Below are 17,910 nucleotides of genomic sequence, written 5' to 3' on the forward strand. Positions count from 1 at the left end.
AAGGCAACAAGCAGGCGACGTATCTGTGTAGCTATACTTCCACAGCACTTAAGCACAGTGGTTGAGCACATCAGACATGGCCACAGACTATGGCAGTACTCACTGTTAAAAGCCATCCTGTAATCAGCCGTGCCTGCAGTGAGTGCTGCACGATGACAGCAGTGCAGTCCTGTAGCTTCCCAAGGTGGGTCACTCTGATTGACGTTTGTTCAGCCTGTTTCGGTTACAGTGTGCATTTTTTTGTGGATGTCTCTTCTACGTAAGCTGAAATGATGGTGGTAGGTGGGGAAGGTGACCAGGTGAAGCAGAAAGGAAGTGCAAGAAAAATCCATTAAAGCTTCTGTGCACAGTCCAGCCTAGGGATGTCTGACCCAGGTCAGCTCAGTGCAACTCCTATTACAAAGTGTGGCAAAGCGTAGCATTACTGGTAGCTGAATAGATGCTGAATAATGTACTGCTACTTTCCTGTGTGGTCAAATATTATTTACCTCTCTGACCTCCAGTTTGTCACTCTACAAACGTGGCATGACGATGAAGGCTACAATTCATCTCTGTTGTGTAGAGCAGAGTGGGAGTTTTTTTGTACTTAGCTCTGGCTACTCCAGCCTTTGACAGTCTCAGGATCATTTTGTAGTCCTCTGGTCTTGCTGTATTACATCAGGAAGGTCTATGCCCAGACAAAAAGTAAAAGCCCATACATCCTTTATTTGAGCATTTCACAAATAAATTACAAGTTTCTTTGCAACCACGTCATAAATCAAAACGTTTATTTACACCTCAGAAACAGCAAGCAATTCAGCAACTAGGGCCCAAAGAAACAACTGGAAAAGTAGCTGAAATAAGTATCTTTGAAAATCAAACAAAAATATTTTTCTCCTTGCTTGAGCTTAAAAAAAAAAAAAAAAAAAAAAAAAAAAAAACATAAAAAATTTCTTGGTGGTAAGTCAGAGATTGTTGTGGGGCAGACTGTTATGAAATGGCAGTAACAACACAGCTTGTTTGTACTGAATTCACCATCAGAGTTCACCAGACATGCTCTCGTTCTACAGTCCTGAACAGGATGTGCATGCATGTACATACACAACTGTCTTTACATTCATTTTAGCCCCAAATCATCAAATATGGTCACTTCTTGGTGCAGAGAAGGAGTACAATGTTCAAATGTTGAATGAAACTTTCCTGAATAGCTGTCCCATTGAAAACAGGGTGATGCAGTTACTCTGGCTATAAACCCTCCCATTTTCACTACTGATGACCAGCTTATACACAGACAACTAAAAACGAATCAGTAAACAATTATAAATATCTTCAAATGATACAAATTTTATTAAGCGAGGACAACTAAAGGTTAGCATAAGTACAACATGAGAGTTGGAATAAGCCTGGATTTCAGTGCGGGGGTTTTTTGGTTGTGGGTTATTTTTTTCCTTCTTTCTTTTCCTTTTAAAAATGAAACTGGTTCAGCATACATCACCCAAGCTGTTCCTTAACTTGTGTTCATCCATGATTCATGGGATTAAAGAGCTTATTTCAAGTCCCCATGTTGTATTAGTCTCCACCTGCATATATTATATATATATATTTATATATGTATGTGTATATCTCTATATATCTACATATATACACACACATAGCAATTGTGCAACTAATAACTTTCCACCAAGAGTGGATGAGTATATCCATTCCATTCGGACAAATACAAACCAACTAGCATATCCTGATGTGAAAACAGTGTAGTCAATGGTTGTATGCTTGACAAAGTAAAACAGTCAGCTATACCTGCTTTAAATAGAGTAGCTGTTGCAACTACTGCTGAAATACTTTGCGTGTTAACCCTAAATATTGTAGGTCACAGAATTGATAAAAAATTATTTTAGTTATTTATCTTTTTGGCACCATTGGACAGTGTATCTCTCAGACAGTTGAGTCTCTGAAGATGTAGGAAAGGAAAGATAGGATCAGAGTTTTGTCCTAGACTTGGTGTTCTCAAGATGATGTAACTGTTTAATATCATTTATCTTGTGGCTTTTATTTTAATTAAATGAGTCATTATTAAATCCATTTAAAAAGAAACTTGGTCTTTAGATAACTAATGACGAAAAATTACTTGTGTACAAAATTCTGTGTACTGGAAGCAGCTGAGACAAAGACTGGCAGTTCTTCTAGTGTCTCAACAAGAAGCCTCACAAAGGAAGGACCAACGATGTAAGAGTTGTTACTATAACTCCAAATGCTCACTCTGTTATAGCGAGCACTTAAGCTAGGTCCCTATGATGTAATTTGAAGCCCGTGATTTAATAAATGAGGTTTGTATTGCAGGGATCCCTAACTTAAACGACTACACGAGAGACTGGGACAAATTATTTGACTACAGGCCACAGCCGTTTCAAATAGAGGTTAAATCAAATTGGGTTGGGTTCCCTGGGGACCCATTAAAGTCATCAGTGAAGGAAGTGAGTGCTCTGTGGGAAGCATCTGGGCTGGAGGCTTCTTTGTATGTCACAAAAGACAAACATTCAATTATATATAAGCAGTCAACGATACTGTGACAAATATTGCTGCTTTACTGTTTGCAGCACATCAGTAAAACCACTGTGTGGGGAGGTATAAGTGAACGTTTTTGTTTAAGCGTCACTAACTGATGTGCAAACAACTCTAGTAATGGAGTTGCTCTTTGATTTACACCAGTGTTAAGTGGGATGAGAACAGGGCTCAGAAAGTGTAATAGTCAGGCTTCCACTCACAGCTAATTTTCCTTGCTAACCAGTGGGAAATTCAGCTGGTTTTCCTTTGATTTAATCTTCAGTCCTGCAGTTACTGAACAAAATGTACATTCATAAAAGCACGTAGGCATATTGCAAGCACACGCATGAAGTGTACACATTCAGTTAGCAAGTGCACCACAGAGGAGACCTTTACCTTGCTAATATACTCTTACTGATTAACGTTATGCCCAATTTGTGTTTTAACAGCAGATAGTTTTGTGAGTGAAATGGCTTCTGCACAAGACGTTTTATGCGTGTTTCAAAAGGAAAATCAACTTCCCTGCCTTTCTGGCTCCAGACAGCACTATAAGTCTGCGAACATACAAAAACTGCCATAAACGTTGTAGTGACCAAGCAGGTAAGGTAGGAAATAAGTGCTGTATTACAAACCCAGCAAGCTTGGCTGAACGAGTGCTAAACAAAACAAAAAAATAAACAAATTTTGCAACTTCTGTGTTTCTTTCATAGTGCTGTGAGAAAGTAATACATTATTTTTTCTCTTTTGTTACAGGAAATGAGAATCATTTTTTAAGCCTGACCCCACGATCTTTTTCGGGTAAGAAAACTCAAATTCTAATGTGGTTCCTCATTTGTATATTGCCACAGAAAGTGACACAATTGCTTGTTAAAAAAGGGTTGGTTCTCAGGTACAGGTTTCAGGTTTCTCAGAGGAAACATTAACACGGCAGCTTCATCTTCTCTTTGTGTGCTTAGGTAGTCCAGTGATTAGTTCAGTCAGAGGCCAAGAGATGCACTGTAAAGGCTGGGAGGCTTTAGTTTGTCTGGAGAAATAGTGGTATTGGTGAGTGAAGGCTTTGATGCATCTCGATTCAGAGCTTCAGCCATCGCACTGACTTTTCTACATGTCAAAAGGTTGCAGCATTATCCGAGAAGAAAGATCTCTTGTCCTCGGGGACAGATTGGTAGTAAAAGTCTTCCCATCGTTAGTGCAGTTCCAGGCAGAAGAAATTTTTCTTTGTTCTTGGTTTTGGATGCCCTTGGAATGATTCACCAAATGCTGTGTGAACCTTGGTTTAAATTAGAAAAGGGTATCTTTATCTGGTACTTGATAGGGATGATACTAATGTCAATGGGCGCCTTTCCAGAGGTGGGTTTTGCTGGAAAGGGAGAGGAACAAAGCAAGTAGAAAAAGAGCATTTGCAGGGGGAGAATATTATAATCTCTTTTATTCAAGATAGAGGTTTTGTAGATTAAAGCAGAGGGTGCAGTTCATCTTTGGGTTTATTTGGATTCGTTCATTAAACATGTATTCTGAAAATCCAGTGGTGTTATGCATTCGTTGGTTTTTCCTTTTGAAAACTTTGCATAAAAATTTTATTTTTAAAAAGCTGTGATTGCTGATGACAGAGCAGCAGCCCGTGGTTGCTATGAGGTATGGGCGACGAAAGCAAGCTAGAAGCACGCCCATGTTCATGTCTGAGATCAGGCACTTCTCGTTGGAATGCCTGTGGCTGCCTGGCTGCCTGCTCCTGGAGCCCTTGCTCCATGGAAGCTCCCACTCACCTTACAGCACTGCTTTGCTGAGTGAAACACGCAGAGCTGCTGCTAGAGAAGCCAGGTCAGTGGGAGATTCCAGTTGGGCAGGACTGCAGGAGTCACTGGAAGAAAGAATTGGTTTCTGTGTGAAGGCAGCTTGTATCTTACCAGGAAATTTACAGCGCTAGGGAAGTTCACAACACAAACTGGTTTTTCCCTCTGTTGCCGTTGTTATTACTTTTGATTAAAAAACAAAAACAAACAAAAACCGGTTGTCATATTTGGTACAATACAGGAAGTCAGAGAAAAGCTATTGTACAGCAATTTTTAACCACCAACACACATTTAATATCTAATGTAGCGTTATGGAAAACTCAGTGTATGTTTGGACTTTTTAATGCTTCCAAAAACTTTACTATTGAAACATATATGTGGTGTGGAAGATATGCTCATAATTTCACTGTAGTAAGGACAACATACAGTATGACTCATAGGTACTGTAAAAATGCTAACTAAAGAATGCAGCTGCAAAGTACTATTGCATAAGGAAGCTTTCTTGTTTAAACTTTAAATAAGCAAGTTTATTAAAATATTCTAAGACACTTACCTTACCCTAGTTACTGGCAAGCTCTAATAAAAGCCACAGTCTGTTACTAGTATACTTTTTTTGTGTTAATTTTATAAAAATTTGGTGTGAGCTTTGATGGATCATTTACAATTTATTAACAAGATGATCATCTTGATACAGTTAAGTTTTTTCTTTTTTTTTTTTTTTTTTAAACCTTACATGCTCACAGAATAAAAAAGGATTCATAGTCATATGTAACGAACACCCTTTTTTTTCCCCATGTCTGCAAACAAGTGTGGTAAGTTTACACACACAAAGAAATGCTCTTGTTACTCTTAACTGGAAACTGTGTGTACACGTGTATGTATGTATATATATATTCAAAACTATAGATATGTGTGAATACACTTAGATAATAGGGCATCTGTTTTCCTCCTTGCACTGATACGTGTAATGAGAGCTGTGCAGAGGCTGAGAGAGAGGCCAGTGCTTCTGAGAAGCACCTTGATTTTGCTGTTACAATCAGCTTCTCATATGCAGACAATACCTACTTTGTCTGCAGAACTGGCAAAGGACTTAAATTTTGTAAACTGCCCCAGCAAATAATTATCTGCAAGAGCATAGAGGAAGCTGACTTTAGCCCCTTTAAAATCAGCCCAGCATGTCCCATTGCTGTAGGTGGTGACCATATGGTGCTGGTTGCGCTGAGTGCTTCCCCTTGCCTCACAAATCTGAGCTCGCGTTCCCTTCCAGCACTGAGATGAAGAGCTGTGCTCCTGCTGAGTCTTAAATTCAGTTTTGGGGCATAGGGTGAGAAGTCTGGATCAGAAGCAAGCCAGGGGGACTTGCATTTCCTGTTTGCTGAACCTGAGGTACAAGAAGTGATGCTGCAGAGCCCTGGGCCTGCCTTATTTGGTGTCAACAAAGTGGCTTTTTTCAGTGGTATGACTGCAATAGGCTCTCCTTCTGGCCACACTATAAACAGCAAGTACAGTAGGTTTAGCCGTGTCGAATAGTTATGATTCATCTGTGGCTGTATTACTCTGCTTTGTCAGTTGCACATTCCAGATGAATATTTTATAAAAGCTAAACCAGTCCTATAACTCTTCTCTCCATATAAATATATATATATATACATACACTCATACATATACAAATACTAACCCACAGACAAAATATTTTCTGAACAGTTGAATAGCAACAAGTCAACAGTTAGAAAAAAATGGAGTCAATCTGTTTTCTTCTCCCCAAAGGTCAAGTTTAGATGTCATGGTCTTTTAACATTCAGTGGAAATTCGCATAAACCTTGCGTCTTGCAAGAGGAATCCATTAATAAATGGAAGTTAGGGCAGAGGCTGTCAAACACCAATGTATAGTCGGACAGATAAAGTGAGGTTGCAAATTAAACTGAATCTGGAGCAACTGAGGCCTAGTAGTGAAGAACAGTAACTGTAAACTGCAGTCTTCAGATCTGACGTTTTCTTTTTTCTCGTTGCCATGGCAACTCGGTAGGACAGCTTCAAATGTCAGGAGTTCTTACAGACCTAAACGATGGGAAATGAGTGTGATTATTGCCATGCAGATCACAGAATCTTTTAACTTTTTGTCTTATTACCTCCCCCAGATTACTGATGGAGAACGTGGGCATTTATCAGCAATTCAGTATGAATTATCCAGGTTTAGGAACAATTAATTGTGAAGAAAGAGATCTCCAGGAGGAAACCCCAGTATGTCGCCTGGAGCATTCTGAGACCTTTGTGGTGCATTCAGGAAGTTGTAGTGCAGAAGTCTGGGTATAAATCTTGAGTTAGAACCTAATTCTCCCCACTTGGCAGCTTGTTCGCTTATGTTGGTGCAAGAGCGCGAGTAAACTCTCACTGGGCTTCCTTTGCATATGCACACTGAGTAGCAAAGAGCAGACAGACGTCTTCTTAAACATAACAATCTGTTTATGTGTTATATAACTATAGCAGGACTAAAAGAGCTGGCATATTTCATTGACGTTGCTACAGAATTGTAAATCTTACCTTTATTGTCTAACCTTTTAAATTATTTATTATTTTAAGTGAAGGTAGCATAACCTGAACGATCGTTCCCATTTTAAATGGGCACCTCAATAATACAAAGGCAGTAAATAAGCATAGAAAACCAAAGATTAGGAACTAATCTAACAGTTGGAGCTAATGGGTTTCTTTCCTCCAATGTCATTTGGCAGTACGAGGACACTACTGAACTGCAAATATTCAGCTTTGCATTGAAAACACATACGGCTGATACTAGCAGAATACAGAGCTAAAGTTCTCAGGAGCTCAGCTTAGAGCTTGCCTGGTATTGATGCCGGTGTGGCTCCTCTCAAACAAGTACAATTTCTGATGGCACACTGTTGGTTTACTGGTTGTTCTGGCTTTGGCTGGGATAGAGTTACAGCAGCTAATACGGTGGTATGTTTTGGATCTGTGATCAAAACAGCACTGAAAACAAAATCAATTGTGTTATAATTGTTACAGAACAGTGCTTACACAGCGTGAAGGCTTTTCCTGTTTCTGAGGCTGCCCTGCCAGTGAGCGTCTGCAGCGCACAAGGTGCTGGGAGGAGCACAGCCAGGACAGCTGAGCCCAGGGTATCCCTTACTCTCTGACATCATGTTTCTCAGTAAGAGCTGGGGGAAGGACATAGAGGGATGCCATTTGCATTCCCAAGTTAGTTGTGTGTGATGAGCCCTGCCTTCCTGGAAATGGCTAAACAGCTGTCTGCTGATGGGTGAATGACTTTGACAAGTCAGATATGCACATCAAAACTGACACATACTCGGGAAATGCGAAATGTTTGTCTAGTACATGTTGCATTTTACTCTCAAATGAAGAAGTACCTATAATTCTGTCACAGATGCAGGAAAAACAGTACCACAGTGGTCATTATGAGATGTCAGCTTGTAATCTTCACTCGTTTGCTTCTCCTTTTGGGGCAAATAAAGCTTAATATAATTATTGATAAGGCTGTTTTACCTTTTGTTTCTTCTTATTGTTTTGGCATTATTTGAACTGACTTAAACATTAAATTCTTCCACCTAGGGCGGAGCCTGTCCAGATCGGCTGTGCAGCAAGACAAACACCTGGAGAGCACACAGCAGCCTGTCCTTCCTCAGTTCTCTTAAACAAAGGTCAGCAGAGCAAATTAAACAAACATAATAATCCACAGAGGGACTGATGTGTGGGAATCACTGAAGCGAGAAGTGCCACTGAGATTTCCAAGCAGGATAAAATCTGAAACTGCTTGACATGGGGTGTTGTTGCACAAAGAAAATGTCTGGCTGCAGAATTAGAACCCAGACTTCTGTATTGGAACTTCATAAGCACGAGTGCCAAAGTTTGAATGCATTTGGACTGGGGATTGGCTGCTGCTAGATTCTCATAAACGGCTTTTTCTCTTGGGATAGCAGAAAGCCTAAGTTCAGGACTTTGCTGAAAAGTAGTATTTCTATGCTGCAGTGAAGTTTATCATCATTAAAGGGCTTTTGTTCGAGCCTCACTCAAAAGAAATAACACTAACTTTTGAATCAGCAAAGCTACTCTGAATCCCGGGAGGTCTCTCTGCTAAGGACAGGCACTTGTATGTGATGAATGAATAGCAGCTGTAGCACTGAATTTCTGTATAGTCCATAGGCTGAAACTTCTGAGAAATTTGTCAGCAAGGAATTTATAAGTATCACACACATTCAAGCAGCCAGTGACTGTTTCACCAACAGCTTGTAAATAAAGGGCAATATATGTTGGCTTATGAGCAGACCTCAAGAAAAGCATGTATATTTTACATCATGTTGTTAGATATAATGAATGTTAGTACCTTATCACACATCTTGTCTTTCCTGAGTAAACTATGTATTAAAACTAGCTCATTCAGCTTCAGCTATGTGGTTTTCTTTTCCTGTACTAGTTGAAGGCTACCTTCCCTCTCTCCCACACATACACACAATATACTTTTGGTTCTCTCTGCTTGTTTCTCCAAACACCATCCTCACTCTTTTCTTCCTCACATCTTGAAGCACTCTAATCCCTGCCTCAACTTTTCTTGTCCTTTTTGACCTGCCAGCTCTCTTGATACATTGAATTACATGCCTGGAAATCTGATGCTTCCTTTGGCTCCCGTGATGACACCTTTTTCTCATCTTCCCATGGCATCTTAAATCAATTCTGCGTGTCCTTCTGTTTTAATCCTTCCATCCCTGGTTTCTGGGGAAACCTTTTCTTTCCCTATTTTGTCTTTTCCGTGACACCATCCATACGTGTTCAGTGGTTACTTCAGTGCTGGAAGTTCAGAGATCTTGCATTTTCTGCATTTTTTTTTTCCTTTGTTTAGACTAAAATGTTGACCTCTGGCTCCGAATACCCTTCTGATGCTTAGCTGACAGCTCTGCACAGCTAAAACTGAGCTCTTAAATCTTTCCCCTAAAGCACTCCCCTTCTTTTTCTCTCTTTGATTGCTCTGGACAACACCATCACCCTGCCTCTTATTCAAGCTTAAAAACTGAGATAGACCAGAGAGCATTTTTGTCACAGGATCTCCTTCTTAGGTCTGTGTATTTAGGTTATGTCTTAATCTAGAGAATTCCTTCTCACACATCATCCCAAAGGGCTGTCTCTAGCCATCCAAACAGCTAAAATCTATCCAGGCTGTGCTTGGTTAACAGGTTTGCAACATCTTTTCACAGCCCTTGACAAATTCAAGGTACTGTGCTTCATATCCTGCCAGTCTTTTGCTGTACAGAGCATTTTCCTACTGTGTCACTGATGCTTCTGTTACTGTAACTCCTTCATGGTTTCTTCCTGTTGGCATGTTCATTGATCATCCCTGTGTGAATGGTTTTTCTTATTCATAGTCAGTGATACCAACTTTTGTTGACTTTGTTTCAAAGGAAACATTTTCATGCTTTTGTTTCCAGGCTTTCCTGTGTAGTAGGAGGAGTTCCCTGCAAGCATCAATGCTTTTCTCCTTAACATCTCCTTTGACGCATCAACAAAAACCTTGAAGTTTGCAAAGGGTGCCAAGCCTGCTATGAACTCAGCTCAGCGCTTTCACCAGCCTTAACAGAAGTTTATTGAAACAATTTATTCTAAACGTGGTTTTGGAAGGTTAGTACATACATTTTGCTTTTGTATTTTTAAAGTAGCTTCAATATTCAGAAATATGGGCTGTAAAATTTCTGCAGATACTCAACTTTGATAGGTCCAATAAGAATATTCAAGACCAGATCCATCTTTGTTCTTTCTACTGCACACAGTGGTGATACAGAATTGCTTGCAGCCAATACTGAAGTTAGGCTGACTTTTAGTTTCTGTGGTTAATATCAGAGCTTATCAGTTACAAACTTACTAGCTAAAGATGTTCACATATAGTCATATCAGGTGATATTGGACAAGCGTTCTGGCCAGTATCTCCCTTAATACAAAATCTACAGAAATCAAGATTGACCAAAGTGTTGTGCAGAAAACTCACTGACAAATACAAGCAGATTTACTGAAATAACATAACTGCTCTACTACAAATTCTCTGCAAATACGATCAAGTATCTGGTCCATATTTCAAATCACTTTATTTACCCAGCTGGATTGCCAGCATTCATCATTGTTTTCTGTATAGGAATGGTAGTTTTTTTTTGCTTGCTTTTTTCTTTATTTTGCCAATGATGAGAAACCAAATGAAAGTTCTAGAAATACATAAAGGCTGCCAAATTATTAATGCTAGTTCTTGATTCTCATACCTAAACAGCCAATCTAAAGGCTATAGGCTTCAGCTGTTTACTCACAGACTTCAACATTATTTTCTTTTTTTTCCTTGTCTATTTTATGCCACACATAATTTACTGTTTGTAGCTGGCAACAGCACATAAAAGATGCTGATATTTAAGGAACACTATGAGCATAAAATGTGCAACATTGTGTACAAGGAGCATGTTTGTTAATCTATGCTAACTAGCTCCTTTATGGACTTAATGCTTGGTAAGCCCATACCTGGCAGGTTGGATCTGCACACCAACGCTTAGTAATTATTTTATTAGTATCATAAGTAAATACCATCAGTGTATCTGTAGTTGTTCTTAGTAATAAGTACATGTCATGTGTTGTAGGTAGACAGAAATCACCTTAAAAACAAGAAATGATTTGCTGTGTATAGCTGCAGATACAAAAGCCAGAAAGATGGCACATGCATCATGTTCTTACATTGCCAACAGCCAACCTGCTCTGCCTTAAGAGTACCTGGGGAATGCACAGGCAGCATAAAGCTAACATAACTATATACAACTCATTTTCACTCTCACTGAAGCCTCTAATGTGATTGTCCCATTTTTAATCACACAGGTTTCTACTTTACCTATTCTACACCTGAGAGAGGCATTCAAGCTATGTTCCTTTTAAGATAAAACAGCCAAATAGTGAGGTAATGATGGAATCTTCAGTTATGTGCATGCTGTCTGAATTACTACTGTTATGGTTAACATGTCTCAGATAAAAAAAACCATTGCTCATTATCATGAATGAATGGTGTTTGTTGGCATTAACACTTCAGCACTGGAAGACTGTGCTTACTTTGTTGGAGTATTATAATGCTATAGGAATACAGAATTATAATGCTATAGGAATAAGTATGCAGTTTGGAGTAGGGAGATTCATGATGGTAAGATGGAAAAAAAATACCCTTTTTATTCCTACTAAAGTCAACTGACGTAGATTGTGTTTGAAAGGTTAAAAGAGTTGAAGTTGGTGGCAGGCTTCACAGAACTGAAATCTTGAATCATCTAGTCACAGGGTTTTGGATACTGAATTGCTTTGAAAGTTGAAAGAGGAGGAAGTCAACTAATGCAAGGTAAGTGTCTATAATATTGATTTCTTCAATTACTGTGGCCACCTGTCTACTCCACAGTGGACTAATTTAAGATTTATCCCTTATGCTGATTTGTATGAAAAAAAAGAAAGACAATTGATTGATCTGAAGGCTTTGAAAGATGTGTACCTCTTGAGTCCAGAGTTATCACTCCCTTCCACCTCTCCCATTACACAGACTGTGCTTCTTAAATTGCAGTTTAAACCTTATAAAAGTTAAAAGCATTTAAGTTTCATGGTGACCCTCTGTGAAGGAGTGAACTTTACCCAAGATGTATTCATCCTTTAATTTTCATTTAACATAATGAAGAAAGTTAACACAGCTGGAGTCTGAAGTTCAAGTCAGGCATGCTCCATTTCTTCAGATTTCCTTTAATTACCTTCTCATCAGAAATATTACATTAATCTTTGCTTAATTAGAAGTCTGCATTACATCATGGACTTTATCGAAACCTCAGTAATGTTAAAGGGGTAATGGAAAAATGGTAGAAGAGATCAGAACCATGTTTCTGATTAGGCAGTTAATCAACATTCAGGTACTTCTTTCCTTACTTTAGCATCTATAAAAGGGCATTAATTAGATACACAGTTATTAATATAGCTTTCATGTAGAACTTAGAAAAACAGAAGTAGTTTTCATGTACATCACTGGTTGATTTGACATAGGTAAATTTCAATACCAGTAGCATCAGTGTTTGCACCACATGCTGTTAAAGTATATTATACTGTACATTTCTATACAATAATTATTAAGTAGATACATTCCCCTGTGGCCTCTTCCAAGGTATGACTGTATGTTGATGGAAATGACAAATTCCAGTGGTCACTACTTGTGACTTCCTGGAAATTGTCTTCTGAGAGAATGACAGGGATCTTCATGCCAAATCTCTTTGAATTAGGAAGGCCGTAAGTGCTGTCCTTAGACAGATAACGTACAATCTTACTTGAGCAATTAAGAAATCCATTTTTAATATGCTTGTGGCTAGAGCAAATTTGTAATCTCACTGAACAGTAATAGAAGTATAGACATTTTTACAAAGTAGATGAGTTCATCCTGAAAACTTGCACTTGTAATGTCAAACATAAGTGGGAATCCAATTATCTCCTCTGATTCCAAAATTCTTAATGATTGGAAAAACACTGTATGTATTAGTGCTGTGTTTGTGGAATGAGTACCTTGAAATTCTGTTCAGAGCTCCAGCAGGCGCTCATATATCAATGTCAGTATTGAACTTGTGCTAAAATCCTTGCATGTGCCATGCAATTAGCCAAAATGGGCAAGGCTGGGGAGAAACATGCCAGTCCAAACTAATCAGCTTGCACAGGGGAAAAGGTTGCTCAGGCAGAAGTCATTTTCAAAGGGTATCTGTTTGACACCAGCAGCTGATATTTCCTGGAGTCTCACACACTAACTTGTAATAATACTATACAGGCAGATGTGGAACAGCACTGATTTTACACCAAAGCAGTCTTAACTCTTGTAACTTCTCACATGAGCCTTGCTCAGAGCCTTGCTCACTACTGAATCCCTCTTTTTGCTTCTCCTTGTCATGTATTCACATTCACTAACTTTGCACTGGGTTGCCCTCGTGACACACAAAATGTATGTGCATGTGTAGTACTAACAAGCATTTATCTGAGAGAAAGGTTCATTAACTAAGAGGCTAGTTACGTTTGCTTTGAAGTTCTAGAAGCATGTCTTATTCTATTATTTAGTGCAGAACTATGTTTATCTTGCACAATTCCTATTTGGCGTGGATTTCATGCATCTTATTGGGGGTGACGGTGCAGTAAATTCTGTGATACAGCAACTAAGATACTGTCAATGTTTTGTTTTTTGTTTTTTTTTTAAAGTATGATTTTAGCTGGATGCTTTTCTTGAACTATGTCACCTTTGCTTAACCAAGAGCAAACAAACTTCCTTTCTTTGCCAGTTCACTAAAAGCAAAAGAAGTAGAGAGGTGATTACCTGCAGTCTGGAAATACACTTTGTGATGCTCTAATCTGATCAATTTAGCTGAACAGTTGAAAATATGCAGCAAGTGAAGTAAGTACAGTTTTGAAATAGTGATGTTGAACAAGTCTAATTTTTTGTATGTATACTGAAAATAAATTGCATTAAAAAAAACCACCTATGCAAACTTGTAGGCAACGTGTAACTGTTTAGGCAGACAGATCTCAACTTCCACAGCAGCACAGGTTAGTTTACTATAAGTTGAACATGAACCTAGATAGTCCAGACATGTTCAGATCTGCAGGTGTATCCTAACCCCAGCTTGAAATACTAAAAGAAACATCTAAAAGAAACTCTTATTAAGCAAGAATAATAATGAGTGGAAAATAGTATGCTTTGAAGCCGTGAAAGAGAAGAAATAAAAAGAAAACTGTCAAGTTTGGCTACACTGAAATTTACCAGGCTTTGTATCAAAAAAATTTGAAGAGGAATTTGTAAGCAGGACAATTGTGAATACTAACCAATGACACATAGATGCTGTGTGTATGGATAAGACAGGGTTATAAGATGTAGGTCTGAAATACTCTGGAGCAGGAGGAGGAAGAGCAACACCATCTAACCCTTAGGCACAGTCAGATTTTCAATGTCACATACAGGTAAATAGCAAGCTGTAAGCATGCAGAGGATGTGAGGTGTTGGGATGTGATGAGGTAGGGAACTATCAGAGGGAACAGATGATAGTTAAAAGAAATTAAAAAACAACAACAAAAAGTGTAGCTGCTATTGTAGACAGAAAAAAAAAAAAATTGAAGTGGGCAACTGTTCAGTTCTAGTTTTCAGTCATAGTCCACTCCAGAACACATTTAGCTGATGTTAAGAAGCTCTTCTGAATAGAAACAAACTATTATATATCAATGGTTCCTACTGAGAAAATGAAAACATAAAATGTTCATTTGAATTCATGCCACTGAATGGTCAATCAGACTAATCTCTTTAAATGTTCATTTCATGTCTACAGAATGACCATCACAAACAGTGTTACAGCTTTTAGTGAAGTAGCTGTATTTGCTGGTAATATTTTTCTGTTCTACATTCCAAACACACAGCTTTTAAAGTGTGGTAGGTTTTTTTTTTCCAAAGCTATACTTCTAGAACATGTTTGGATGGTTTAAAATATGCATAAAACACCATTTCCCACCTAATTGACTCAGTAAAATTTAATCTCATTAAGTACATTTTAAATATGTTTATGTATAATTTGAAGGTATTCCTATTTGTCGTATCTACATGAGTAGGTATATAAACATCCTCTCTCCAATTATATATGTACATATGGACTTCTGTGCCATTTCAAGCTCCATTAACTTTAGGTGGGCTCCCAAAGCCCAGTGCACAACAATACAGAGTACACCTGCAGGGAAATTAGAAGACTGGGCACAAATGTATGTGTTACAAGTGAGACTCTTATCAAGACAGACTACCCTCCCTTTACCCTCAAACCATCCTTCTCTTGCTCCATAGCCCTGGAACTCAATCAGTGTCAGTATTTTTTTAATTATTTGGGTAGGATTAATTAGCTACTACTTTAGGTACCCATGTGATGGATGCACTGTGTGAAATGGGAATTTTTTTTTTTGAGGCAGGGGGAGGAGTGGGCAGAAGGTTCCACTCTAAAAGAATTAACTGTACTGTGTGATTGTCTAAAACTCAGCCAACTAACACACAATATAGGCTGAAAAGTGAATCTGCAGGTAACCAGAATAGGCTTGCAAATTGAAAGATCTGTGATCTTAAAAGTCTTTTCCATTTGAAACTTCCTGTGGTTTGTTTTAGTCTCATGCCATTCAAGAATGCATTGCTTCAGTCTTGAATCACTTGATGTTCCTGCATGAAATAACATAGGTTGTACAAGAGATACAGATGGTGCTTCTATTGCTTTGAGAAACGAACTAACAAAGAGAACGCTGCAGTTCTAGCTCTATGTTCAGATAAATTCAACTCTGCTAATACCATTTAAAGTTTGTAATGACTGACTTAATACTAAAACTGACTTCCAAAGAAGAAAAACCAAACATTTTGTCTGTTGACACTATCACTGTATTCTTCAAATCAGAAAAATACTATGGTAAGGAAGGGTAGGCATTAAAAGAGGACAAGTTAGGGCAATTAATAGTAAGTTAGTTAAATTCAGGAGTGTCTTTAAGGCATGTCTGCAGTCACAGCACTGACATCTGTGCAAGTCTCCTGTTTTTCAGCACACCTGAGGCCTTTCACCCTCAGTTTAGCAAATTAATTCCGGTGCAGAGACTTGCAGCTCATCTAATTTCTTCATAGCAGTACTTCCCCCCCAGCCTCTAACCTTATTTTCTCTTCATAGTAATGGAATATTTTGCTTGTTATGTTCAAGTTAACTTGTACCTTTGTAGTCCACCAGTCAGATTACCAAAACCAAAAACAACACTACACATTAAAAACAAACACCCAAACAACCAGACCAACAACTGAGACAGTACAGCAGTAAGGAACAACATGGACAGTCTCAGACCCAGCACCAGACCTGCTCCATACCATACCTTCTTTTTCTCCTGCTCAAGCAACTGATTTATGTAGTTCTTTTCTTTCACTAGGAAACACATTTGAACCCTATCTGTTCTTTCTCCTCACTCTATTATTACTAAAGAATATTACTATTTCTATATCTATTACTCTAGAATTACTAAAATTCTAAATTGTATCTGAAACAAATTGGTCCTGTCTTATTTGCAGCTAGGAAAAGCTGACAAAGGACAAGATGCTGTTACACTAAGTCTTGTTTGAAACATGGTGCCTGCAGTAATGACAGGAGATTTAATATTCTTTCCAATATTTATTAGCATTAACTATTGTAACTTTGGACAGTCCTGTATCTGCCAACAATATGTCTTGCCAGCTTCAGTTCAGCAACTCTCAGAAATATTATGTTAGTGTAAGTGCACAGTATACAAAGATGCCTTCCCCTCCCCCCCCCCCAGTCAACTCTGTATCTGCCATCTTTTAATACCACCAAATGTCTTACTGCTTTGTTCTGGAATAACAACATACACTGCCCATATACTTCAGTATCCTGCATTTCCTATGTGGGCTGAAAAGAGCTCCTAAGCTTTTCCTGTTTGAAGTACATTTACCTTTCCAAGGGCTTCTGGGCACCTCTGTAGTCTGTATCTCATTATTCCTCAGTATACTGAACACTGTGGGTGGCTACAGAATAGGTGGTACTTTTTGCATGCATTACAGTTTTAATCAGACTCTTCAGTTCTACGCTCAGTTACTTCAGAAATCTGCCACGTCTTCTTCTGTGACTTACAAAAGAAGCACATATTCCAAATGTAGATAATAACCATACCATTTAAATGATAATACCAATATGTTTTGTATAGGGAGGAGATTCATGCAGGGCACTTCCGCCATGAACAGCTCTTTCATGGGGCTATCTATCCTCACACCAGATGTCAAATACAAAAAGACATACTTTGGCACAAATAACGAAGTTCGTTTGACTGAAGGATTTACCTCCTAAGAACAAGAGCCTCATAAAAGATAAACACTGGGAGCAAACTGAGCCTCATAAGGGCTTTTGCAAAAATTAAACCCATAAGTTACCACTAGAAATGGGATATTTCATCTGTTCAATAAGCACTAAAGTTCTTTTTGTTTTTATGGCATCGTAATCTTTGATTACTCTGATAAATATTTGGACTAGACAAAACATTGTGATGGAACTAATCACAGTTATAAAAGAACTGTGTCTGAAAATGAATTTGAAATGCAGTGATATCAGCACATTTTATACAAGTTCAAATACAGAACCACATTATTTAAACTGGCTCCTGGCACCATTCTTTTGTGTCTCCATCTAGTCATCTATACCTGAGAAAAATAATTGCTATGCTTGCTGGCTTTGCACAAGCATGACAAGATGTCTGTAGCAGACATGGAGTACTAGCCTCCCTGTATAACTGGATGAACCCATAACACAACTATGTGGTGCAAATTTTAGCAAAAAAAGAATGCAGTCCTGCAACAAGGGTTAGGTCTCTTTATGCAGAAGCCTAACTAGAGAATTAATGCTCTCATATGCATCATCAAAAACAACGTACCAACCATCTTCTGTCTCAAGGAGATCCTTCCCTCCTTGTCCCTTCAACTCACCTGCAACGTCCCATCCCTGTTTTGGTTTTGCTCAGAAAACAGACCGTGCACAGCACTGAA

The 17,910-nt window shown here is 38.5% G+C and overlaps 1 protein-coding gene and 1 long non-coding RNA gene across 2 annotated transcripts in view; one reads left to right on the top strand and one right to left on the bottom strand.

Annotated features, from left to right (window-relative positions):
- Positions 1-685: 685 nt before the first annotated feature.
- The window catches only part of CDH13 (cadherin 13), a 433,519-nt gene continuing 416,294 nt past the window's right edge, over positions 686-17,910 (bottom strand). Inside the window, exon 14 of the mRNA XM_042876979.1 lies at positions 686-6,374. Coding sequence (XP_042732913.1) covers positions 6,367-6,374 — 8 coding nt within the window. The 3' untranslated portion in view covers positions 686-6,366. The remainder of the gene's footprint in view (positions 6,375-17,910) is intronic.
- LOC122183186 lies at positions 7,366-9,863 on the top strand. The gene is made up of 3 exons (XR_006180137.1): positions 7,366-7,482; positions 7,902-7,990; positions 9,770-9,863. It is a non-coding gene; the product is annotated as an uncharacterized LOC122183186 (long non-coding RNA).

This window comes from Lagopus leucura, unplaced genomic scaffold, assembly GCF_019238085.1.
Source record: "Lagopus leucura isolate 7727_CA_CO unplaced genomic scaffold, USGS_WTPT01 Super-Scaffold_100017, whole genome shotgun sequence".
Classification (NCBI taxonomy): domain Eukaryota; kingdom Metazoa; phylum Chordata; class Aves; order Galliformes; family Phasianidae; genus Lagopus; species Lagopus leucura.